This window comes from Castor canadensis, chromosome 17 (assembly GCF_047511655.1).
Source record: "Castor canadensis chromosome 17, mCasCan1.hap1v2, whole genome shotgun sequence".
In the NCBI taxonomy this organism is placed as follows: domain Eukaryota; kingdom Metazoa; phylum Chordata; class Mammalia; order Rodentia; family Castoridae; genus Castor; species Castor canadensis.
In genome coordinates this window covers 43,521,692-43,547,315 of record NC_133402.1, presented here as the reverse complement: position 1 = coordinate 43,547,315, position 25,624 = coordinate 43,521,692, and the positions used below count along the sequence as shown (strand labels likewise).

General features: G+C 47.9%; 1 protein-coding gene across 21 annotated transcripts in view; it reads right to left on the bottom strand.

Moving 5' to 3' along the window:
- The window catches only part of Trak1 (trafficking kinesin protein 1), a 172,595-nt gene that overhangs the window by 3,190 nt on the left and 143,781 nt on the right, over nucleotides 1-25,624 (bottom strand). For 5 of the 21 annotated variants that reach the window (XM_074059018.1, XM_074059017.1, XM_074059023.1 and 2 more), the window contains 8 exons: nucleotides 24,943-25,073; nucleotides 24,215-24,289; nucleotides 23,553-23,690; nucleotides 20,880-20,956; nucleotides 19,159-19,395; nucleotides 18,047-18,363; nucleotides 11,374-11,715; nucleotides 2,454-2,556 (listed from right to left, as the gene is read on the bottom strand). In XM_074059018.1, the coding sequence (XP_073915119.1) occupies nucleotides 2,454-2,556; nucleotides 11,374-11,715; nucleotides 18,047-18,363; nucleotides 19,159-19,395; nucleotides 20,880-20,956; nucleotides 23,553-23,690; nucleotides 24,215-24,289; nucleotides 24,943-25,073 (1,420 nt within the window). Of the gene's footprint in view, nucleotides 1-1,614; nucleotides 1,696-2,453; nucleotides 2,557-2,658; nucleotides 3,331-4,654; nucleotides 4,726-9,041; nucleotides 11,716-18,046; nucleotides 18,364-19,158; nucleotides 19,396-20,879; nucleotides 20,957-23,552; nucleotides 23,691-24,214; nucleotides 24,290-24,942; nucleotides 25,074-25,624 lie in introns of those variants that run through there. The other 16 variants (XM_074059015.1, XM_074059019.1, XM_074059024.1 and 13 more) reach the window with 11 other exon arrangements.

The window sequence follows — 25,624 nt, the reverse complement described above, 5'->3', positions numbered from 1 at the left end:
GGAAAAGAAGCCCTGAAGTAAAGAGGCTTTCTTCCACTACCAAATCTCCTCAAACAGCAATGATCTGTCCTAATAGCTACTCTTCCCTGAGCCAGGGTGCTAACCAGGACTGTGAGATATGAGTTTATCCTAGGAACGGCAAAAATGGTCACTGTGCAGTCAAGGCCAGGTGGTACACATCAAGTTGCTGGCAGCCCTCAGCCTCCTGACTGCCAGGATGGAGCCCTCTTCTCTGTACCTTCCTGTGCTAGAGTTAAGGCCCACAGAGAATGTGACACCTGTGTGGTCAAGGGAAAGCAGGAAGATGGGTTCATTCACTCATGTCCTGCTGAATGAAAACCCATGAGGTTCCAGTAGTTGGTGTCCAGCTGGGAATGCCACTGGGACTGACAGGCAGCAGAGGGAAATACACTGTTGTCTGCTTACACAGCAGGGAAGGCTGACTTTGGCAGCTTCTCCAGTGACAGGGGAAGCCAAACAGGCACAGGAGCTTTTCCCTGCTTCTAAGTGAGCAGCCAAGGGCAAAGGGATATGTCCTCCTGATGCCTCATGGGACCTGCCATGGTTCCTCTTCTAGGCTTTGGCTGGGGCTGCCAGTGCCCCTTGCAGCAGGCCAGCTGAGTGGTCCGAAGAAGCTGGGGGACAGAAACCTCTCCCCAGCCAGATGCCTTGAGAACAGCACCAACCAAAGTGGGGAGGAGGGAAAGATGCGGACCCATTCTGGAGCAGGTCTTTGGAGCAACCAGAGAAAGGACCCCACTCAGGGGAGAGACAGTTCAACAGCAAATGCAAGCTGGAGGCCCCAGGTGGCTCCACACTCAGGTGACTTTCCCACTACCTGGCTATTCAGCACAGGCTGGGGACCACAGAACAGGCACAATCTCACACAAGCTAAGGAAGGAGGAAGGGAGCACAGGAGATTAGAAACCACAGAAGCTTCCTAGGGTTAAAAATATGGATTCTGCAAGACACAGGTGGAAATTTACCAATGCTGTTGTGTAGTCACTAGAGGGTAAAAGAGTTCTAGACTTAAAGTTTTGTTTGTGTGGCCATCCCTAGGGAGATTTTTTTATTTGTTCCCTGCTGCCTTTCTTCCTTACTCAGGCAAGGAAGGCCTATTGCTCCTGCCTGCCCAGACTTCTCTGGTCCCCAACACAGCTCTGTGGACTTCTAAGTGAACAATCACTCTGGGGCACTCTTGAGTCCTGTGGCTATGATCGGAAAAGGCCATCTTGTCACTCTGGCCTCTAACGGAATAGCTTGCATCTCTGGTTTTAAAAACAGCTTTTTCCAAAAATAAAGCCCCAGATTAGGGAAGTTAGGTTCTCCTGGGGCAGGAAGGGAGACAGACAAGACAAAGGTCAAATTTAGAGAAATCCGTCAGGTGAGAACCTGTTCATTAAGCCTTTATTAGTGTTAGGACTCGGCTAGTCTGGAGGAGTTTAGAAGGTTAGGGGTAACCATGGCCAAGGCCGTGTTCACCAGGCACAACCACAGAGACACACCCAAGCCTGACTCCCCAGGTTAGTGGCGGCCACACGTGCACATACAGCTCCTTCCACACGGCCCTGCCAAGGCAGGCTTTGCTGGCCGTGTGCTCACCCCCTGCCTCACCCGTGGGCTCAGACTCTCTGCCCTACATCTCCTCTCAGCTCAACAGGGCATATGGCTGCTTCGTCGTCCTCCTCACATGACCTGTGGAGAATTATTCATAGTTTAAGGTGCTCCTTGGGGTGGCTGGCCCTTCTCACCTCCCTCCATCTCTTCATTACCTTCCAGTCACCCAGGGATTTTCTTGACTGCATCACACACAAAACAGCTGAGGGGGTCACTCTACTGTGTCAGAGGAGACCATTTTCCCTGTCACTGGGAGGTGTGGAAGGAAGTTATGTGGCAAAAACTGAGCCAGACCAACCCACACCATACCGGGCCTCTGGCCAGGTGGTACGCCAGAGGGAAACAGACTGTGCTAGGCGCGTGGCTCTGTCTTGGGAGTTTTATCATTTGGTCATTATAGTTTGGCTGTGGCTTCTGGTTCCTGGTGTCTGTTCCAGAGGACAGGGCTTCCATAGAGCTCAGCAACCCTACTGTGAAAGAACTTCATGCTCGAATGGTGAGCTTTGGGGCAAAACTCTAGCAGACTTGGCCACAGGGCCTGTGGGAGCACTGGCTTCAGCTGACTGTGGAGGGGCCTAGAATCCACTCTATGGCCAACTGAAAGGGCAAGGAAGGGGAAGCAGTCCAGGTCTCTCCACCTGAGCTGGATCTGAATCAACAGGGTCCTTAGTTGATTGGACCCAGAGCAGTTGGTTATGACTGCTTTATGAGGTGTGTGAGCTAGAGTCCGCTTCTCAATATGCCTCTCAACTTGGCTTCCCACAACTTAACACCTTCTAGAAAGGGAGTACCCAGATTTGTCCCCCCTCAGCCCACCCGGGGCCAGGATCCCTTACCTTGGTGTGACCCTCGTAAGCTCGTCTGAAGGATGCAGGATGCGACAGGTGGTGAAGGTAAAGGTGGAGTTGGTCTGTGACATGCACTTCCCAGGGTGATGTGCTAGATTGGGGGGAACAAAACATATTCCTTGCATCCAAATAAACCGTGATAAAACCCAAAATCTGGCACAGCCCTCAAAAGATGCAAGAGGCGATGAGCTACCTTGTTAGCTGGATCTGGGCGAGGAAGGTGAGATGCAAATGTTCTGGATTGAAGGCAGTCCCTCAAAATTGACCACCCTTTTGTTAGCTCTGGTTTGCAGAGCATCCAAGCCCAGCTTCCGGCCCAGTCCAGACAGGGTTCCTCATCAGTTTTCTTGGGCCAGCAGTGGATCCAGCTCCGGGGGGTGGGAGGGGGGTCATGGGGCCTTTGTGGGTAAATTTGGTTTTCCTCCTTAGAGGTCAAACTCATTTTCTTCTTGGGTTGCTTTACATTTCTGCCCAGGGGAAGGGAGAGGAACAGGGAGGGAGAGGCACCTGGAAGCAGGCCAAGGCTCATGTAGCTCCCTTTACTGTTAGCACAAAAAGGGGCTAGGGGAAGCTGGCTCCACTACTGTCCACCTGTGATCATCATGGTGGGAGGCAGTGACCTCAGCTGCCTCAACAACAACACGACAAGGGTTGCAGAGACCAGGGTCCCCTTGGGTGCCATGGCTCAGGATTGGGTCTGGTCTGACTTTCAATGGTGCCCCTCCGGCCCCTCCCCCACGGCTGCTTTCTTGCCATCTCTAGATTGTCTGGTTTCTCCTGAGGTTGGGGCAACAGCATGTTGTCCTCAGTTCATGTCCCTTTAATGCTCTAATGTGTTGTTGTTGAAGAGGCTGAAGACCATGGTCTGGAGCAAAGGGAATCACAGGCGTGTTAGGACCATGCATCAGAAAGCTGAGGAAGGAGCAAGGGACAGAGTCTAGGGGAGACATCATGATTGTCGCAGTCATCCTCACTCATAACTCAAGCATCAGGGAAAAATAGAAAAAGGGGAAAAAAAAAAGCATGCACAATGCAGTAGTGGGATAATCCCCCTCCCTGCCCACCCTGCCCCTGCAGTGGCTCAGCCCCCAGAGACCTCCTGGGAGCAAACTAAAGATTTCAGAGGCCATGAGAGTCAAAGACCATGAAGATTCTAAAGGCTGTGAACTAGAATCTTCTAGCTCCTTAGGGTGAGTTTTCTTTTGGATTTGGCAAAAAAGAAAAAGGGCAAACAAAACAGAACAGATGGGTGCCCCAATCCTACAGATCCACACACAGCTGACTATGTCTTAAAAGAAAACCAGGAACCAGATGACACACACACACACACACACATACAAAAAATGTTGGAAACACACAAATTGAAGGCAGGGAGAACAGAACCAGAGGACAAAAATGGTGATGGTGACCGGAGGAAGACAGGCAAGTCTGGCTTGCCCAACAGTGGAGTGACCCAGCTCTCTGTATGTCACAGGAAGTTCCCATGGCACCTGGTGTGACAGCCAGCACCACAGCCACAAGAGCAGACATTCAGCTATGGGGACCTATGGGCAAAGCATGAAGCGGGGGTGGGAGGGAAGCCAAAAAATTAGCCTTTATGAATTTTTGTTTCTCAAGCAGTAAGTGTTTAGGAACTCAGATAACTGAGCCATTGTTGTGAGTATAACAAAAATGGAATAAGCTATGAAGAGAAGGCAACCAAACAATCACGATTCTCTGACTGCAAAAAGGTCTAGAAACAGAAGCAACAAAAGGCCTGAGAAAAGCATCCAAAATAACAGGAACAAGGGTTATTTGGGAAGAAAGGGAGGATGGGGGGTAGTAAACAGAAATAATTAAGACACAACAATTGAAAAAGAGGTAACATTAAAAAAAATCAAACAGGGCAAGGCTGGATTTTGAAATTTTAAGCGTACCCTCATTTAAACACATGGCCAGAATATCCAATCCAATGTGCGCCTCCTCCACCCATTAGGTACCAGATCTCCAATGGCAAAAGGCAGGGTGTCATAGACACATAGTTGCATCAATAGAACCAAAACCATCTCATACAAGTGGGTTTGGGGATAAGAAAAGGCTGCTAAAAATCAGAAGACCCCACTTCCCAAGAGCAATGGACAGTTTCAGAAGATCAAAGATCAATGAATGTCAACAGTGCCAAAGCTGGAGAGTGGGCCCCTCCCAAGTACCACTGGACGCATGGATGCGTGTGCTCTCCAGTGTCACCACAGGCTGCCGGGCCGGTGCTGCAGCTCCCTTCCTTGGGATACAACATACAGACAGTGAGTTGTGGGGGTGGGGGGGAGGGTTCACCTGAGTTCCTCCTGCTTGCCACAGACAATGGACTGACCCCTAAATCCCTGGGGGTCAGAAGAGACCAAATCTAAAAGCAAGAGGCACCTGTGATGCTCTTCTTGGCAGGAAGGTCACCAAGACCACACCACAACCCCAAGTCCCTGCCCATCTAAACCACAAGTTCTCTGCAGAATATAGTATTGTATGTTTATTTTGCGCTGCTTTCTTTGGGAGCAAAAGGGACAGGGTTTCTTGGAGTCAATGCCCCACCTTCCTACTCAAGTCCTTATTCTTTCTCTCAATCCAACCGGGAGTGCTTCTGAGTGCTGTTAGGACTGGGCAGGTACCACCCTTGATCTTAGCGAGAAGGCTGAGAAGCGATTGATGGCCAGACATTAAATAGGTTAGAGATCAACACTAACACTTGTTTTCATCATTTTATTTGGGAATGAATTTGCATTTACCAGTTTAAAACCCTAATTCTTATTATGTCTAATTGTTCTTCCTCCCCCAGGTCTGACACTGATACAAAATTTGAAGAGATTTAAACTCAATCCTTGATTATTCAAGGTCTTGCAAGGGGGTGAACTGTGAGTGGCTAGTATGCAGATTTTTTTCTTTGTAGATACCCCACATGCAAGCATACAGCCTTCTGCTAGCTGCAGGTGTGCACATCAGGTGGCTTTGGAAGGCTGGGTCACGTTGCTCCCAGCTCGCTAATGTGATTATGGTGCTCTTCTGCCTGGGTAAGTGGCTCCGATACTCCTGGAAAACTGGGTGGCTGGAGTCCTGCTTCAGGTAGGGATGGGAGTGCCTAACACAGCCCCTAGTCTCCAACAGAGCTGGGGTTCTGTAGTACATAAACTGGGGTGGCTGCTGTCCTATAGAGCACTCAAGCCTCTTAGGGTAATCAGGGCAGAAAGCCTACTGCTTCCCCATGACGCAACACTTTGAGAGAAGAGGAACAGACATGATCAGGATACTCTGGTGGGCCCAGGGGACCTGCAGGGACTAGAAGGATGATCAGGACTCTGTCCATCCGACTGCCCACATAATAAAATCTGGACACATCAGCATCCCACAGCTGCTTTCCTACCCTATCACCTGCAAAGGGCAGACTGGAAACAGTCAAGGAAACAAGCTTTTTCTTTCTCTAAAATCCATCCTAGAACCCGATCCTCAAGAGAATGCCCTGATGAGCCCCACAGCGACACTCAGGGCTGCCACTGCACTTGGCCTCTCCCTAAGAGGAGACACAACACAAATCCAGGCTGCCTCAAAAGAACCCTTAAGGACCAACAAACACTGACCATGTCATATATCCAAACTATTTTTTTTTAAGTAGTCATATAATCATCCTAGCTACTTGGGAGGCTGAGAAGGGGAGGATCGTGGTTCCAGGCTAGCCCAGGGAAAAACAGTTTGCAAGTCTCCATCACGAAGGAAAAAAAAAATTGGGGGTGACATACATTCCTGTCATCTCACTACGGCAGGAAGAGTAAAACAGGAAGATCACAGTTCAGTACAGCCTGGGAAAAAATGCAAGATCCTATCTCCAAAGTAACCAGAGCAAAAAACACTGAGGTGTGGGTCAAACTGTAGAGCGCCTGCCTCGAAAGTGCAAAGCCCTGAGTTCAAATTCCGTAAAAAAGCCTCACATAAGTAACTTCTAAAAATGTCAACATTTTTTCGAATGCATCTAAAAATCAGGAAAATGGACCCCATCTTTGGGATGCACAGAGTGCTTTCTGTTATTGTTTTCCCACTCTTGTGAAACAAAGGAAATGCACCTTTATTTTGTTCTTTTAATTTGACCATGTAGTGTGAAGCTGCTGAATTATGATCGGGATTTGCTTTGCAATTTCTATAAGTTTGTAACACACACACACACACACACACACACACACACACACACACACACACACTCTCCCTCCCTCCCCACCTATAATTCCAGTAGCTGCCATGGGGACCAGCCTGTTCTATCTAAACAAAAACAAATTAACTGAAAATAAAAGCCACTGTCAATTCAACTTAAAGGCTTCACTTACCAGCATAAACTGAGCCCTAACAATATCAGAATGTTTTTTGAAATACCCAACTTCTAATGACTTAGTTGCCTGCCTATCAGCTACAGGAGAAACAGCTCCCTTTCCGTTGACCAAAAAAAGGCAAAAGCAACACTTTTGGATTCTCCCTGAAAGACTAAAATATCAGGCCATAGAAGAGAATTTTAAAGACTTCACAGAAAAGTGTTTTAAAGACTTTTTCTGTTATTTTGTTACATAACTGTGCCCAGGAGTCTTTCTGGGGGAAAAAGTTTCTATGAATTCAAGTACAAAAATCTCCATAAACCCTTGTCTGTCCTATAATGGATCATTTGCAAATATGGTGCAAGGATTAGTGTGGCTTCAGTAGGTGTTGTCCTGGAGGTGCAGGACATAGTCAAGAGTGGTTTCACATGAAGTGGTGTAGAGCTCTTTCTTTCTTTTGTAATAAGAAAAGAGTGGTTTTAAACTATAAAATGTACAATTACAAGATGAAAAATGTTAAGCCCTTCCTTCCAGGGTGTGCATGGGCCTGGCAACCATGTCTCTCTGCTTTCTTAAGCATTTCTCGGACACAGACTTTGTTTGGTCCTACAGCTCTGTGGAGACCCCAAGCCCTCTGCCCATCAGACATCTGGCCTGCAGGCATTCCAGAGCAGTCCATCATGGAGACTGTGAAATATATCACAAGATCTTTTTCTGGTTTCTGTACAACTTATTTTTAGTTTCTGCAAAATTAAAAGTCTACTCTTCCCACCACACCAAGCTGTCTACTGTCATTTCATCTAAAAAGTATGAGATTTTAAATGAGGACCAATTTCACAGCATTGTACAGAGAGGGCCAGGAATCCTCTCAGTGGCCAGGTACCATCTAGAGAGGAAGTTTTAGAATGCTGTTAATATGCCAAAGGGCAAATGCAAAAATCTCTTTGAATTCTTCAGATGACCTCAAAGCTGAACCCCTGCCTTCTGTCTTCTGGTCCTTCCTTCTGTGGCTGACATCCTGACCCTGACAGGCAGGAGACTGGCCTGGCTGGGCTGCACCAGACCTTTCCCGATGGTGTCTTCCAAGCCAGCAGGGGGCACAGTGTGCACATAGAGCTTCTCCCAACCATAGCACCTGCACGGTCCCCTCTGCTCCTCAGTAAGCCCATGGCAGGGCTCAGAAACCACTCTCAACCACTCTCAGCTTTCTTCTGGAAGTTTTAAGCAGGGTTGTTTGTGCTGTTTGTTTTGGAGGAATCAATTCTATCATTCATGGCATGTTCTGTTCTGGCTTAACTTATGTTCTGGTGTGGAGGCCAGGGCTCCCTGAGCACATCCTGACACAGGTGGGTGTGGCATTTGTTCTGTAGCAACTCAACTGCCCTTTAATGGCCACAGAGCCAGGAAGAGTGGATGGAAGGGTGCTATGATCAGCAGGGGGACCAGGCATTGAGTCCACTGGCTTGGTGGAGATACTGGGAAGGAACTTCCGTACACCAAAGGCACCCCAACATCTGTGAACTGACTGTATCTACCCTTCCTTTCCATACCCATCAGGCCTCGGGTCAGGCTCCCACACAAGCCTATCTGGTCCCATCTGCGTGGACCACGGTGAGACTTGAGCAAGACAGGACTGAGCACATAAGAGTTTGCTCCATAGGGCCCCTGCCCTGTAGCAGGGCTACAGAAATGAGCGGCTGCTAGAACTTTCCATCTGGCTCCTTTCTACCAGAGCTGTTCTTTTCCCTCCCTCACTCCACAACTGCTCCTGAACGTGGACCAAGTATGAACTAAGAAATAGATGAAAGAAGCTAATTCCTGGCTTTTGCCTCTGGTGGACCTGGATGCCAGGGAACTGTCACGGCCTGTTTTGGGCAAGTGTGAATCTCGGCCCCAATTATGACACAACTCCACTGAGGGGCCACTGCCACACAGGATACTACAGTCTATATGAGTGGTTTCAGAATATGTCTCCATGTGCATGGGCTAAACTGACCTTCAACTTCTATGGGTAGTGCTTGAATCCCATCTTTTCCTCACCTTTAGGGATCGAGGCATCTAAGATAACTTGACGGAGCTGCCTATCTAACCAGCCAGCTAGTGATTTAAATGTGACCTAACCACATGCAGAATCTTCCCCCTAAAGAAGCCTAGTAGGACAAGGTAATGATAACTTCTGACAGATGTGCTTGCTATGTGAATTAAAACATAAAATATGTCTCTGAAATAAAATAAAACTATAATCTAAAAATTGTTTAAAACAATCCATTTTAATCATCTAAGTTATTCACAATACATTAACATGGAATCATCCTTTTTAAGACATGGGGATTTTTAAAAAATCATCAAATGATGCTTCAAATAATACATTAAAATATATTAATAAATTTCTTCAGTGCTCAAAACTTTTTCCCCCATGGGACAGCATGTTCTAGACAAAGAGCCTACTATACAAATCTTCCCAATTTTTCCCCATCACATCAGTTGTAAGAAAAAAGGTCAATCACCTTCTGTCTTCCACATTTCTCCCTAAGAAACCTTCCCAGGCAGACAGCACCTCCCAGGATTGTGGTGTTTGGCAACAAAAAAGCCTAAATGCTGAAGACAGATCAAAAGCAGAGACCAGATCAGCTGGAGAAAAACTACAAGGCAGATGAAGCCTCAGCCTTCCCACTGAGACTCATCTGCTGCCCGTGACTCCTGGATTGTCTACAGGAGCTGCTCGGCTCAGGGCCTGCAAGATGACTTATGCAGAACGTTCCCTATGCATCTTACGTCCCAGCCATCAGATGGTCTATCATTTCCAACAGAGGGAAGAAAGGGCCAGAACACTGTGCACCTTTCCCTCTGTCTGGAACTTTTAGAGATGAGTTTTTGCCAGAAAATAAGCTATGAAGAACTCTCCTCTAAACAACGAGACCTTTCCTAAATTACCTTCAGCAACCTAGATAATTCTCCTTTCTACAGTTTCCACTGCAAATCTACAAGCCTTCCTCAAATAAGGTTGCTAGATGGATTTGCTGTGGGCTTTAGTAAAGATTGCATATTTATGATGAAGAAAGTGGGCAGGGCTCTGTTCTTCATAGCTGGGCCCCTCCTCCAAGAGGTCTTTATTGCTATGATAAGCTTTATTCCTTCTCAACCACTTCTGGGACTCACTTCTACCTCGAGGTGGTAGGGGGGCATCACATTTAACACGATGCCAGCCTTCCAGCCGCAAAAGTCAGCCAGGCACAGTGTTTCACTCCTGCTGCCTGCCTGCAAATGGGCACTAGGGTTCATGACAAAGGGAGGTTCAATACTGCAGCTGGCTGTTCTTTCTTAGTGTGTGGCTACTAAGTAATAAACCTTTTCATCCCCACGCAAACTTAATCTGGTAACTTAGCTGCTTTAAAAAAAATTAAGCCATAAATAAATCTATGCACTAAATAATCCTTTTTACTTGAGGATCCCCTAAAGCTGATGTCAAAGAAAAAAAAGAACAATTGATTCAAATCACATCCCTTGACTCCAGTTATCTAAAATTAACCCGGGGATGGAAGACATCACCCAGATTCTTTACTGTTTCCTATCTTTATTTCATGGGGACTGTTGTGGTCTTTGCAAATGAAAATTATCAATAACAAAGATAAACACCCCTTCTTCAAAGCTGGTGGTTTGGGAATATTGTGAAGATAACACTGGGGTGAATCATTTTTCCTGGTCCACCCCCCCACCCCGACCAGCCCATAAGAACTCACTGCCTTCCCAGTGCAGGGGGCCGGGAGGTCCAGGGAGCTCTCTGCAAATCCGGCCAGCAGTAACCAAGTGACCCACGGGTCCCTGGGAGCTCTGGACCTGAAGCTTTTTGTCCCAGTGGTAACTGGACATGGGTCATCTGCACACCCGTGGTCACACCTTTAATGCTCAGGGGTGGGGCAGGGGAGTACCCAGAGCACCTTTTCCAGTATCTTCTAGAGTGCTGTCTGTGGATGTTCTCTCGTGGATAGTTTGCATAAGGAGTATTATTACTAGAATACTTTTAAAACTTGACCTTGAGCACTTGGAAGAATAACATATGCGCCTTCACTGACATTAGCGAAGTCAAACGGCTCACCCATCAGGTGTAGCAGGTCCTGACCATTTTCTGGGCTTCTTTCTGATTTTACCACACTGTTTCACCTTTAGAATGACCCTGCACTCCTAATTTCCTCAGAATAGCCTGGCTCAGCTCTGCTTGGAAATCACTGGATCTGGGGAATCTGCCCCTCAGACACAGGGCAACACCACACCAGGAGAAAGGACAATTTGTCCTTGGGACCCAATAACCCACTTCTTTTTAGCAGCCTCTCCTGCTCCCACTTTTAGAGCCCTGCTGGGCCATGCACCTCTAAGAAGGGCAGGGGCCATGCCCATTAGTTACAAGGAGGCACCAGACTCCAGGTTAAGACAACGGGAATGCGTTCATCATCACCCACACGGACGAGCGGACGCTACAGACAGAGAGCCACTACGGATGGTGCCCGGAACAGAGGTGAGGATGGCCCAGAACTCTGCCTCCGGTAAAGGTGCCAGGTTTACAGGACTTATGGAGGTGCCCTCACCAGACCCCTCCTCCTCCTCCTCCTGCTTGGCTGGCGGCTCCTGCATCTCCTCTGGGGAAGCCTGAGGCCGGCTCGGGTAACTTCTGCTGCCTGAGACAGTCACGCGTGCTCGGGACCTCTCACCTGAGGTCTCTGGGTGCTGAACTGGCGTGGAGGTAGCTAGGCCCGGGAGAGAAATGTGGTCACCTGTGTCATCTTCTTCAAAGTCGTTAAGGCAGTACACTTCATCCAGGTCAACGTCCAGCGTCCGGAAGCCCTTGGTAACTACACCGGGCCGGGGATCCAGGATGCCCCCAAGGTGAGGCTGGGCCAGCTGCTGCCAGTGGTGAAGGGTGGCAGAACCTTGAAGAAGAAAAGGAAGAGAAGGAGGGGACATGGCATTAAGGACGATGGCTGTCTACCACCCTAGAGCACTTAGTGTGAACCTCAGAAGCACCTATGCCTGAGTAGGGGACTGCAGGAGGGACACAGCAGAGCTGGCTTGGTTGGCCCTTCCTGCAGGAGGGGTCACCAATGTAAGAAACCAGCTTTTTTTTTTTAAGTAAAATGAATGCTATACTGTGTGCCAAGGATGTTTGGTAACAAAGTCTGTATTTTATTTATTTACAGTTTGAACTGAGGGCCTTACACTTCCTAGGTAAATACTCTACCACATGAGCCATGCTTCCAGTCCTTTTCACTTTCGCTTATTTTTTTCAGATAGAAATCTTATGCTTTTTTTTCCCCTAGGGCTAGCCTAGGACTTTAATCTTTCATTTCTGCCTCCTAAATAGCTGGGACTACAGGCATGTACCATCATGCCCAGTCTAAATCTTTATTTTGATCAACCAATGTCAACCCCCAAATTCAACACATTAACATTTTACAAATAGAAGAGGGTAAAAATGGCAAGACAAGCCCAAGAGTGAGGGGGAATATGTGCCAATTCTGTACCAAACACAGCCCGCTAGGAACAGGGAAGACATAAGCTTAGGTAGAACAGGACTATGTGAAGCTCACCCTGGGACCCACTCAGGAGAAATGCAAAAACAAATTAAAGAAGCAATGAGATAAACAGCAGGTATGACCATCAATTCCTTTATTTACATTTTCTGTATTCTGCCAGCAACCCCGAAGAGGCTGCAGGGTTGGGGTGATTGCACTGAAGAGGTGTGATTTAAAAACACCACAGAGAGGCCTAAAATGGAGGAGCCAATCTCCTCAGTGACACCAGACCCCAGGACTCAGATGACATTGTGTGAGGTCTGTAAAAACACCAGAGAGTGTTCCTGAGGACTTCAAGGTATCACCAGTGCTCTACAAAGGTAATAGTTCCAAGGCCAGGTGCACCTGGGGACTCCTGGGTGCATAGTGTTATCTGCCAAGAAACATCGCAGCATATCTAGCTTGCTGTGTGCCCTGAGCTTCTGCCCAACCTACTTGAGGAGGCCAGTCTTCTGTCCCCTTGGAACTTTGGTCACACTTCATGTGATGCCAGCAATCTGGTGCGTGACCAGGAGGCTGGGGTCTCTAGCCCCACTCTTCAGATGAAGGAGTCACCCTAACACACAGGGCCACAAATAAAAACCCTAAGCTCAAGAAAGAGATATTTCAAGAGGTGCTCAGGCACTGGAGGCAGGAGCCTTCTCACCCAAGTGGCTGCTCTGACAATCACCACTATTTGATGAGTGGGCAAAATCCCTCCAGGCAACCAGGTTGCCCTGGGGAGCAAGGAGAGGATACCACTGATACCAGGAGCCAGCTGCTTGGGAAGTCATCATAAGAGGAGAGAAAGAGACAGGAAGGCACAGGTTGTGCCGTGAGAGAGTAGAGCAGCCTTGTGGTGTGTCCAGTAACCTCACCATCTCCACATTCCGCTGGGAGGCAACTCTCCATGCAACGCTCTCATATCTGTGCCTGTGAGGACACCTAGAGCCTAGTTCTCAACTCAGGATGATCTTGCCCCCAGGACAAAATTTCTGGAGACATTTTTGGTTGCCACAACTGTGTGTGCAGAAAAAGGAGGATGTTGATGCTATCTGGTGGACAGAGGCCAGGGATGGTGCCCCTGGGACAAAGAATGGTCCAGCCCCAAATGTCACCAGTGCTGAGAATGGGAAACCCTATTTTGGAGCTGTGGTAAAATGCTCAGATCTTTTGAGAATCTAAAGGAAGTCCCAGACTGCAAGGGAGCTCATGTGGCAACAACATTGTGCAAACACCACCAGGGATTTGTGCGATCCGGAGTTGCAAGGTGCCACACATCACTATTTTATCAAGCAACCTTGTGCTGAGATGTGTAGGTGTGGCATGCCTTGGAGTTTTACACAGTATACAACTCACTGTTTTAAAACTTAACATATTTTACATTTATCAATTCATTTCTCAAACTCATGCTGTGAGGCAAGTATTATCACTCACACTTCACAAGTGGGAAGATGGAGGGTCCCTGAAGAAAGATTACTTTCCAAAGTCCCTTCAATGGTGGCGACAGAGCCAGGGTTGAGAGCTAAAGCCCAGATTCATTCAGGAATCTTACACTGCCACCACATACCTACTCCCCACTCCCAGGTCTGAGGATAAGCCAGGACATAAGTGTTCCAGCCAGGAACTCTGGCTAAGTGAGCAGCAGTGGCTGGCCCCCAGCTGCACACAAGACCAACAGCAAAGCTTCCGGGTGGGTGTCTAGGGCCCAGTGGGAGACCACACGCTGCTGCTGGGGGGATTCCTCTGGTGCCTCTAGGAGGCCCCACTCATACTATCCATGTGCTCACTGGCTGGGCAGCACACTCCTAGCAATAGGACAGCATAGGGAGAAGTCATACACAGCTTGGGACTGCACCGCTGGGTTCAGCATGTCCATCTCACCACTTCCTTTGGAAAGGGAAGAAAAGGGTAGCCAAGTGGCTCGGGGAATTGAAGCACATGCCCAGAAAAATGACAGCTCTCCTCATCCTTCTGAGGGGCCTGTGATGATTAGAGTCCCAAGAGAGATCTCAGGGCTGCAGGCTGGGCACCAGCAAGAGGACCAGGCCTCGATCCTCCACCTGCTCAACAGGTTACCCCCATGTTGTCTTCATCTACGGCTGGACTCAAGAAATGGGGCTGAAAGAGTCTGCAGATTGGAGGTAAGGAGACTCCAGAGATGTGTGGAGTCGAAGCTGTCTGCCTTCCCTGACACTGCAAAGCTGAGGAAACTCAGCACAATTTCAATTGGAAGATTTATGGAGCCTGGCTTTTTACCCTGCATGTCAGGCATCCCTTCCACAAGAATAGCCACCTTTACAGGACACCTACTAAGTATTGTGCACTCTTCTGAGAGGTCTTTAATTATAACTCCTCTAGTTTTCATGGTCGCCCTGCTGTGTCCATTCTACAGACAAGGATACTGAGCCCAGGGGGTAAAGACACTCCCAAACTTTGCAAGTGTCTGATCTAGGACTGAAACTGAGGTCAGCACCAGTGTCCATCCTCTTAACTGTATACACTGCTTCCCAGAAGTGACAAGGCCACACACTTGTGTCTCAGGAATGAAGCCAATAACACACCTGTTAGCTTAACCGAACAGGTGTTTCTATTCTGCAGAGTGACGCTGTGAAAGCCACCTCGCTGTGGAATTTCAGTAATGTAGAGCTCATGAACTTTCTACCCCTGGCTGGTTTCAAGGTCCCCAGGGCTTTTACTGAACCCAGTATCTGAACAGAACACCTCCCGCCTCTCCTCCCTCTACTTCCATTGCTACATAGGAATTCTACCCATGTCCTGGCTTTCTGAAGTCCTTCCTTCCTTCAATACAAGGGGAAAATTAAGAAATAAATATGAGTCACACCTGATTCAGAGCTGAGCCCTCGTTGCCTCTCCCTCTTCCCCATCTCCCCACCCTGGCTTACTTTACTTCTCAAACACAACTCCCATTGCCTACTCCATCTCAGACTCACCTACTCCTTCTACCCACATAAAGACAGGCTCAGGAGAGGCAATGGGGCAAGGGAAGAGGCAACCTCTGTAGTCTTGGCCAGCACCACGTTCTATGGAACAAAGGTGTGAGCAGTGGAGAAAATGCAATTCCAATTCCTGTTCCTTGTCTTTCATCTGCTTTCCTTCCACACACCACTGTTCCAGCTAAGAAGTTCCCACATCATCAAAGGAGAAGAAAACCAAACCACTTATGTCAGAGGAATGTCAGGGCTTGAAAATCAGAATGAACCCCAAAGGATAAAGCACAGCTTGAAGGGTGTGTTTCCCCTAATTCCATGTGAACTTGTTGGTTTGGAAACACTCCCTTAGTTATAATTAGTCAGAAAGAGCAAAATACAGGAAAAGGAATAGCACTAGCGTGGTTTTTTTTTTTTAAACACAGATATCTCTCTTTCTAGATATATGAATGTTTTGTTTTTTCTTCACCTGCTTAAACTTGTAAGGTTAGATGAAGAGACAAGAGTGCTGGTGTTCTTAAACACCCAACTTGGCTAGTTTGGCTAACATAATTAGCAGACAGCCAGATTAATTAAATGGGAAAAGGGGACACAGATGGAGGCCACTGATTGTATTCTCTATAATCCCAGCCAACACCCTCTGGGGCCTCACCACAGGTACCCTTACCTGGGCTCCTGGAAATCAAGAGAATCCTATCAACATCTCATCGGCCACTGAAAAAGGATGTAAAACATGACCCAGCACAAGGCTGGTCCAGGTCTCAACACCAGTAACTCAGCCCTTTAGATATCAGCTGCTAGAACAGGGGTAAGTTTGAGGTATCTAAGTCTTAATAAGCAACTACTGGGTGACAGGCACAAAGCAAAACACATCACATTTACTCCCCAACAGTTTTCTTTTGATGACTATGAGCCTATGTCACAAATAAAGAAAATAGCTGAAAAGGACGGACCCTCCAATACCACAGTTAGAGTGAATGGAACTTATAGTCAGGCAGACACAAAAAATAACTGGGGGAGGGGGTAGAAAACACTGGTTGTATTTTAAATAGCTAAGAAAGAAGTCAGAGAACTTCAAAATTGCAGACAAAAGGATCTATATCATGAGGACGAGTTATAGGCCATATTGATAAGACATGAGTTTTTAATGATAGTAACTTAGCTTCCTGGAGAACACGGGCCCAGAGATGAAAGTTACCTTGAAAATTGAGTGGGATTTCCTCTTATTCTATTAACTTATCACAAAAATACTACTACTAAGTCACAAGGTTAGAAGAAATAAACATGAATTGGTCAAAATAAGATTTTAAAAATCTTATCCTGTAATGTGCTTGGAAAATGAACCCAAAAACACAGTCTTAGATGATCTAATGAAACACAGTAAAACACAGAAAGCAGAGGAGACAGAAATGATAAAGTTCAATGATCTTTGAGAGACAAAGGAAGGAAAAGAAAAGAAAGGCAGAAAGTAAAATTGCAGAAATGGAAGATTTTATTGAAAGAAAATAAGACATAATTGTAGATAAACAATCGCCAAGCTTATAACTGAATAAACAATTAAAAAAGAGTGAGCCATCCTTTTTCGGAAATCTAGAAAGAACCTCAAAGATACAATTTAAAAATAATGAAAACAGAAAAACAGGCCATCCTCTTCTTTCCTTTGAAAAATGCAAGGCCTCGGCATGGCCTGAGTCTTCAGCAAGCACAACCTCCCTCCAGCTTCATCCTCAACAGGGCAATACCATCCCCACGGAGGTAAAATGGGGGCTGCTGAGGTGAAAACCATTGTGTTTCTTCTAGGCACAGAACACAGGCATATACTTTACATAAACAATGTATCCGTGGCATTAGAATTTCTTAATCAGGTGGACAGATCTAACATGCTCCTTCAAAGAAATAATAAAAGTTGAGAAATACTGACCTACAGAAATTTTGACTTGATTTTGCACCAAGAATGTAATACAGAATTCTAAAATACCTCCTCATACTCACTGGGTTTCTAAACTAAAGGCGTAACCAATGAAAACTACAAATGGTTTGTAGCTCTTGGCAGGATAACAGTAGGTATAGGGAAAATTTTATAAGACCCAAAGCAACAAAAATAAAAAAGGAAAAGAGGTGACTTTATGCATAAGCTTAATCGTCTGAGAAGCCCTGATACTAACAAGTGAAGCGCTTCTGGAAGAGGGCTTGCCTCACCCTCAGCGGCCTCCATAGCTACCTCCTTACAGCCTCCAGATTACAGACTCCAGCTGCCTGGCTCACAGCAATGCACCTGTAGAAGCCACACCTCTTCATATGAAGATCAACTAGAACGCCTGAGCCCAGAACCTAAGTACAGCGCTTGCTTGGGACTACACCTTGACACCAAGTTTCTGAAAAGCTAACATATTATTTGTCTACCTTTCTCAGACTTCAGGCATGGCTCAGGGTTGGGCCTGTGTGCAGAGCCTCTGCCTCTCCAACAGGTTTTTATGTCTAAGGCACTAACAGCAAAAGAAAGAGCCTAAGCAGACCACCATGCGCATCACCCCAGAAGTTGGTTGGGTGGCCCCGGCATGCACTACCCAACTTGCAGTGACAGGCACAGATGCTGGGGTGAGGGCCACCTCAGAGGAATTCAAACCAGCAGCGCGGGTGGCTGTCGCGGAAGAAAAAGGAGTAGGTGTGACAGAGGTGGCCTGCTTTCCGGTGGTGGATCAGGGCCCACAGGGAGTCTCCGAGCAGGGCAGAGAGGGGCCGTGGGCGCGAGCGGTCACCTTCCAGAGGCTTGACGATCTGCAGTTTCTCGGGCAGGTAGGAGCGGCTGCTGAAGGACATGCCCGAGAAGCCGGTGAGCTCGGAGAGGCGCGAGTGCGCGCCCAGCGACATGATGCTCTCGGTGGGCGTCACCGAGCCGCTGCGCAGCGCGCCCCGGTCCGCCAGCTCCCGCAGCTTGCGCTCCTGCTCCTCCTCGAAGAACCGCCTCTCCGACAGGTAGTTCTCCCTGCGCAGGGACAACCGCCGCAGCGCCGTCTCCAGGTCGTGCGAGCCTGGCGTGCCTGGCGTGCCCGGCTTCTTACCACGCTCCTCGGCCCTGCAGAAGAAACGCGGTGAGGACCACACCACCAGACGGGGCCTGGAGGGGATCAGGGGACTGTCCCTGTGCAAGGCCAGCAGTGGAAATTCTGCAAATGCAGGGAAATGAAGGTCCCGAAGAGCTGCTCCGCAGGGCAGGTGCGAGCACCTGTACTACTAGAAGCATCTCCTTCTGAGCCCTGAGCAAAAACCTGCCGGTGCCAGTGGCTGCCAGAGGCCACTGACCAAAGGACTCCTATTTTCTCATAGATTAAAGCAGCCGAGACCTCAACTCAACAAACCCTGCTCTGATCTTGGAGCTCCACACCTGACTGACCCAATGTGTCCAGAAGAATCAATCTTAGCAAGTCAGTGGACAACAGAGGAGGAGCAGGTTCTGCTGCTGAGAAGGATGACCCTACTGACCCACCATGTGACACACAGCCCCCTCTTGGAGCAAGCCAGAGAATGGAGGTCCTCCTCAGCTTTTCCAACATCCACGCTACAAAGGCATTCACAAAACAAATGTCTATTGTTTAGCTCACTAATGGTGATTAAAGGGAAAAAAACTCCTCAACCCTCCCCTTCAGCATTTTACAGAAAAGCAGACTTGTGATGTCAACTTCTTGTACCTCTTCGAACTTATTAAAATGCCCACACAATGATAAGGACAGCTCGGCAGTTCGCAGAGCAGATCTGGGTCTGCACGCTTCAGGTGATTAGTATCAACCTCTCCCAGGTGACTACTGAGCACATACAGTGCATACTACCTCTCCTCTCCCCAAACAGAAAACTAAAGGCTAAGCTCACTCACCCCAGGTCAGCTGCCTCAGTTTCCAGGATGATGCTGTTGGTCTTGTTATCCAGGACAATGTTGCCAACATCACTGCCATAGAAGCTGGACCGGGGAGTGCTGACACAGCTGGACAAGACGGAGTTCATGGCAGAGGACTGGTTGGAGCCGGGGATGTTCATGGGGGAAGGAGTCAGAGATCTCTGTTTGACAACCTGATTGATATTTCTCACAGTCTCAAAGACACGCTTCTGATGGCTGGGGAGAACACAGAGCATCCATGGATAAGCAAATGCAGGAAAACCTTAGCATTAGACCCTCCAAAAATGGCCAAAAAGGAGTCCCCAAGCAGCCTGCTCTTCTGTACCTTCATGTGTTCCCTCGGGTGCCAGGTGCCTCCTTCACAGTACAAAAATCAAAAGACTCAATGCTCACTAAGTCCAGCTAGCACAAGTGATACTGGGTGCAGTGGCTCATGACTGCGATACCAGTACTTCGGAGGTGAAGATAGGAGCATCAAAGTTCGAGGTCAGTCCAGGCAAAAAAAAATTAGCCAGACCCTAGCTCAAAGAACAAGCTGGGCATGGTGGCATACACCTATTATCTCACTTCTAAGAGATGCAGAGGTAGGAGGATGGTGGTTCAAGGCTGGTCCCAGGCAAAAGTGAGACCCTCTCTGAAAAATAACTAAATAAAAGAGGGCAGGGGGTATGGGTCAAATGGTGGAGCATCTGCCTAGCAAGTGCGATACCCTGAGTTCAAACCTCAGTACTTCCCATAAAACCCCACAAAGTGATACTGCTTTTCATGCCCCTGAAGTTTGACCTACCAATAAAAGTACTTAAGCATTGTTTTGTCCCTAGCGAGTTCTCTTTTCACTATATGCACTAAAATGCAAGCTGCAGAAAGGCATGTTCACTGCTGAGCACTTAGTGGGGCTCAGTATATATGTGTAGACTGAGAATGTGCCAGTCAGAGAAAAAAACTGGGTCCTAAACTTCCATGAGATAAAAAATACCAGAGGTGGCTATTTTTGGCAGCTGTTTATTTCTAAGAGCAGAACCACATTTGATGCTAATTTGTTCCCTTTTAAGGAGAAAATGGTAGGCATGTTTGCATCATGGTCCTTTCCTTAGGGAACCACCTACAAGGGGCTTCACATGTGTACCAAAGTCATTTGAACACCTGTCACTCCCAGAGTCCCATTTAAGTTCTGTCTATGGAGAAAGTAAGACGAAACCTGGTCCACAGGATCTTTATAAACACTTTGGGGCAGGCCCTGACCAGATCTGAAGTTAGGAAGGAAGATGTAGAGGCTGAGTCCCTGGGTGTGTGCAGAAAGGAAAAGGAAGGTTTGCTTACACCCCCGGAGCACTCTCTGTAACACATATTGCATTTCTATCTTTCTTTTCCTAGCAGACATTATAAACACTACTTAGTGTTTTCCACTAAAGGAAAGAGAAAAATGTACACCTGTGTCATAATGGAGCCTGTGTTGAGAGAGATGGGAAACACATCTCTTCTTTTCCAACTTTCTAGAAGTTCAAAATATGTCTTAAGACCTCACAAGAGTTGCTGAGAGGTGATGTCAGCTGTGTTCTCTTATTTCCCCTAACCTGGGCCGCAAAGGACCACAGTTACAGCTGTCAGTGCTGGAGACCCAAACATTGCTAGTTTTGAATACCACGGACCACCCGTCAGTCTCTGGGAAATTTAGAACAATAAAAACCATCTGGCCATACGTGATGTCTGGAGACTCGAGCTCTTCCAACTGCAGCTCCTTGCGCATGGTTCCCTCAATCTCCGCTGCCAAGGAGTCCTGGGAAAAGTCAGAAAATACACATCAATGAGCAGCAGCCCAAATGCTCTGTCTAAAGGTGTGCAGCCACAGGGGCTGTGGAAAGGTAAGCTGAGGCATCAGAAACCCACAGACGTCCTGCCACACAACACAAGGTTCAGAGCATCTCTGCTGAAGAGGCCCAGGCTGAGCAACGGCCAAGGAGGATTCTGAACAGTGAAAGCACCATGAGACATGGAGTGCAAAGACCCTAACTCACTTGCAGTCGAGCATCTGAACACACACCCACGTTCCCTTGGCTGGACCATGAGCTATGACCGTGGTCACAAGGAGGGACAGAGAACTTATGGGAGGGAGAGGAGTATGTTCAGACTGGCAGAAACAGGTGAGCTTCCAAATATCTCCAAGCTTCCAAATGGTCAGATATGGCCTCACTAAGCTTCTGTGGTTACAAGGTCTGCCACAGCCCCTGGACCCCTAGAATCTGGCATAGAGGCCAGACCAAGGCCTCCAACTCTGGCTCCTAGGCAGGCACTTTCTGCCTCCAGAAGGCCCTCTGGCTCTGTACAGGGGACACGGTCTCTATGTGCATGACTGAGTCATATCACTGTGACCTCCAGGCCCCCACTGTCATCTTCCCCTGGCCCCCTGCAAGAGAAGCTCCTCTCCTCTCCCCACCTGCTAGCCATGGTCCACCACCTCTTACCAACCTGCTCAGATTCCTGTTCTCACTATAAAACTTGACTTTCCTCCAGCCAGACACCAAACACAGAAGTCCTTGCTGGTTTTCTGAACAGTTCCTTTATTTCTCCCCTGGATAGGTCATTGGCTTTGTGGTCAGGGGACGGCCAGGCTTCTCACTTCCCCAATGGGCCAGACACTTAGATGAGACTCAACTACACTGGTTGTCCCTCTCTGTCACCCCAAACACTTCAAACAACCCCTTACACTTATGGGGAAGATGCCCCCAGGACCAGGCGTGTGCAGGAAGCACCTGCTGGGCATCCATGTGGACCTACCTAAAGGGGAGGACTAACTCCATGCTGACCAACGGGAACTTCCTGCAATGATGGTCTGACTACCCTCTGTAGGCACTGTCCAACATGGGAGCCACTAGCCATGGTGGCTACTAGCACTTGAAATGTGGCCACAGTGACTAAGGAACTAAAATCTTTTTTTTCAATTGATTTAAATTTACATAGCCACCTGTTGTCAGTGCTTCCCAGAAGGCCGCACATGAGGCTGCCAGGGCACCAGCTCTCGGGCCACTCTAGTGTGGAGCTGGGAGACTCAAGAGAAGCCAGCAGGAACCTCAAGTCAGAAAAGGGCCACTGGGCATGTTGCCAGTTCTTACTCACAGATGTGCCAATTTATTTTATAATTACTACCCACAGAGTATCACAAATACAGGCCCGTGGGTGAAAGGCCTCCCTAGGTAGGTCTCAGATCTGCTGAAGCCAGTGTGGCTTTCTTAATACTATTATTCGTCATCTGGTTTACATCAGAGTTCTACAAACAGAGAGTAAGGGACTTCTTACCCCTGCCATGGAAAATGAGAGATCAAATGATCAGAGTTAAAGCCACGCTAGGGCAAAACCGCAAACAGACTCTGTGACATTCTGGGCTGTGATCCTGTTCCTTCTGGCAATCTATACCCCTCTCAGAATACTATTTTTAAATGAATAAAATCATTAGGATGACAAAGAAGATGAGTTATTTGGCCTCAGGACTGCTGACTGATTTTGGAGTGGACTTAGCATCAGTGGTGCTTTGAGACACCCACAACACTGAAATGTGCTATGAAAACACCTCTCACAGATAATGCTCATCACTTAGGCTTGTTACCTGCCTTCACAGAGGAGGGAAATACCAAATAGAGTCAGGGATTAATGAAAATAAAAGGTATACAATTCCCTCAAAGTTCACGGGCTCCTGGATTCTATCTGTGGAACCCAGATTAAGAACTCCTGCCATAAAAAACTGGGAGCACAGTTGAACAAAAACTGCTACTCACTGTTAGAATGACAGGGACCAAAAGAGGCTGATCTGGGTGTTCTTTAAACTGCTTTAATTTAATGCATAATGCACTTTAAAAATAGTCATCTTCAAAACTGGGCTTGCCAAGAGCTACAGAAAAAGGCAAACAAAAGCTTTACCTCAACAAATATGAAAGCTGAGAAGCCTTCCAGAAGAAACTGAAATGCGTGTTTTCAGTTCACACTCCGCACGTAATGGTTTGCTTTTCAAAGCAGGTTTGTCCCTGAGAGCAGGGGAGGTGGGGTGAACGAAACAAGATGGTCCTGGAGACTGGTAGCACCAGGGAGAAGCCAGGGGGGAAAGTCAGGCAAGCAACCTCCAAAGCTACCCAGGCCAGCTAGGGACCTTGGGTAGATCATACTCCATCGCAAACTCGGGGAAAGAGTGTTCTTTGTTCTTTTACCGGGATTCTGGGAGTCACTCATCACCCATCTGCCCCTTGTCTGGGTCCAGACCTGGGCTTCTCACTGAAAGACGCAACTCCAGTGGTCAGAAACGTCAGTGCTGGCACCTCCTAGCACCGGGACGCAGGCTCCCAGGGCTCCCCGGGTGGGAGGGTGCCGGGAAAAGCACCACTCACCATGGGGAACAGGCCCAGGGAATGGTAGCGCCTGGGCGTGGTGTTGGGCATGGTCTTGTTCCGCAGGTTCTTCAGCTCCTCCTGTGCCTCGTGGAGCATCTCCATGCACTCTGCGTACTTGTCCTCCAGCTCTCGAAGCTGTGGGAGACCAGGAAATATGCAGCGGGTCAGGACCTCATCAGGACTCGGAGCACCTGCATGCACATGTGCCCACTCACTGGCAGCCAGAAGACTGGAGCGACCTGAGTCCCCAGAACCTCATGGAGCCCTCTTCCCCGCAGGCCTCTGGCCAAACAGCAAACAGTCCTTAAGGCTGGCTTTTTCTCTTACTTGGGGCAAGGTTACAGACTGGAAAGCGCCTCAGGCTGGGCAACCTGATAAGATATTAACAAAAGAAAAAGCAAATAGGCCTACAGTCGTTTCCAGCTGTGTCTTGGAACATGCTCCTTTCACAGACTATGTTTCTTTGCGTTGTTAATAAATGAGCCATTTGGGTTGCTCACAACCACCCCCAAGGGGCAGCGGGTAGCAAAGTAAAAGCAGCACTAAATACAATGTAAAAATGGCTGTCCTAATGCAAATGACCATTCACAGCCTGTCAAGGGAGGCTGCCCCACCTTTAGTGGAACCAGAAGCCCTGAAGAGAGGAAGCAGACACCTACCTCAGCTGTGAGCTGCCGCTGGGCATCCTTGGCAGCCCCCAGGTGCTGGACAAGCTCCTCATTTTCCACTGTGCACTAAACATGGTGAAGACAAGTCATTTGCTCCGTTAAGACATCCAGGTAAGCCCAACTTTCCCCTCCTGCTACCTGACCCATTATGAGCACATCACCTTTCCAGAGTGCAATGCAGACTGTACGCTGGAGTAAAACACTGTCTTTTATATAATTTTGAAGGCAAAGTCTTTCCCATGTCCATATTCATTCTCCATTGCCCAACCCCACCTCCAGCTTCTCTCTGAAAGCACTTCCTTCCTTCCTTCTTTCTCTCCCTCCTTCCTTCCTTTCTTTCTTTTTCCAGAAGATTTTCATCTCTTGCTTACAGTCAAAGACTTGTATGGGAAACTAAACTGATCTTTAATCTCAAGGGACGATGTTCTACTGCAGAACACACCTGTTACACTGAGTAAAAACAAACACTAAGCTAGCTGATGCATAGGTTAAAGTTCAAACTTCTCTATCTACCATACCTTTCTTATGAATTCTACTAACAGATAATTCTTAGGAGATGAGAGGTCATAAATAAGACTCCCTGACAATTCAGGGCAACCGGTTTATATTACTGAACCACCAAGTTTTTCTCCAAAGGGTCAGCACACGCTCGATGGGAGGACTACCCCTATGACAGCATGGCGCTGTTTTTCTGTTAGTGAAAGAAACAGAAGCCTTACAGCTTTTGCCTTTTTCTGCAAGTCCACAATCTGCGACAGCAGGTGTGTGATCTCCTCCTGCTGGCGGGCAGCATCTTCCGTCTTCTTGGCCAACTCCTCTGAGATACTGGCAATCTGGACATTGGCATCCCCTTTGAGAAGAAATGACAACCACAGACTAAGTCAGAAAATCACATGCACAGACCAGAGAGAATGCTTTCTCGACAATCCACACGTGAAAAGCCACCGAGTGGGGAGGAGTGGAGGAGTGCTTGAGGAAGGAACTCACAGTGATCATTTTCCCACATGGTGGGGCAGAGTGGCACCTTTAGGGCTCAGTTAATGATGAGAGGAAGCCAACCTTCTCATGGGCTGTCACTCCTGTAAGGGTTGACACCACAAATTGAGGCTGTCTCCCCCCAGCAGCTCAGGCAGGCTCCAGGACTGGGCCGGAAGTGACGGCCCAAATACAGGGGCACCTATCTGAATCCACTGTTCCATGCATGAACAGATCTGTGGAAGCCCTGTGGCACCCTGCTCCAGAAAGGAGCTGCTGCAGGTGCATAGCACAATTCCCGTCAGCCAGAGCCTTGACCCATTTTACTAAATTTGAACATGGGGTGTGTTTCATTTACCTAGCATTTTGCTGAAATGCAAAATATTCCATTTGCCCTTTTGCCTTGCCTTGCCTTGTAAACTCAAC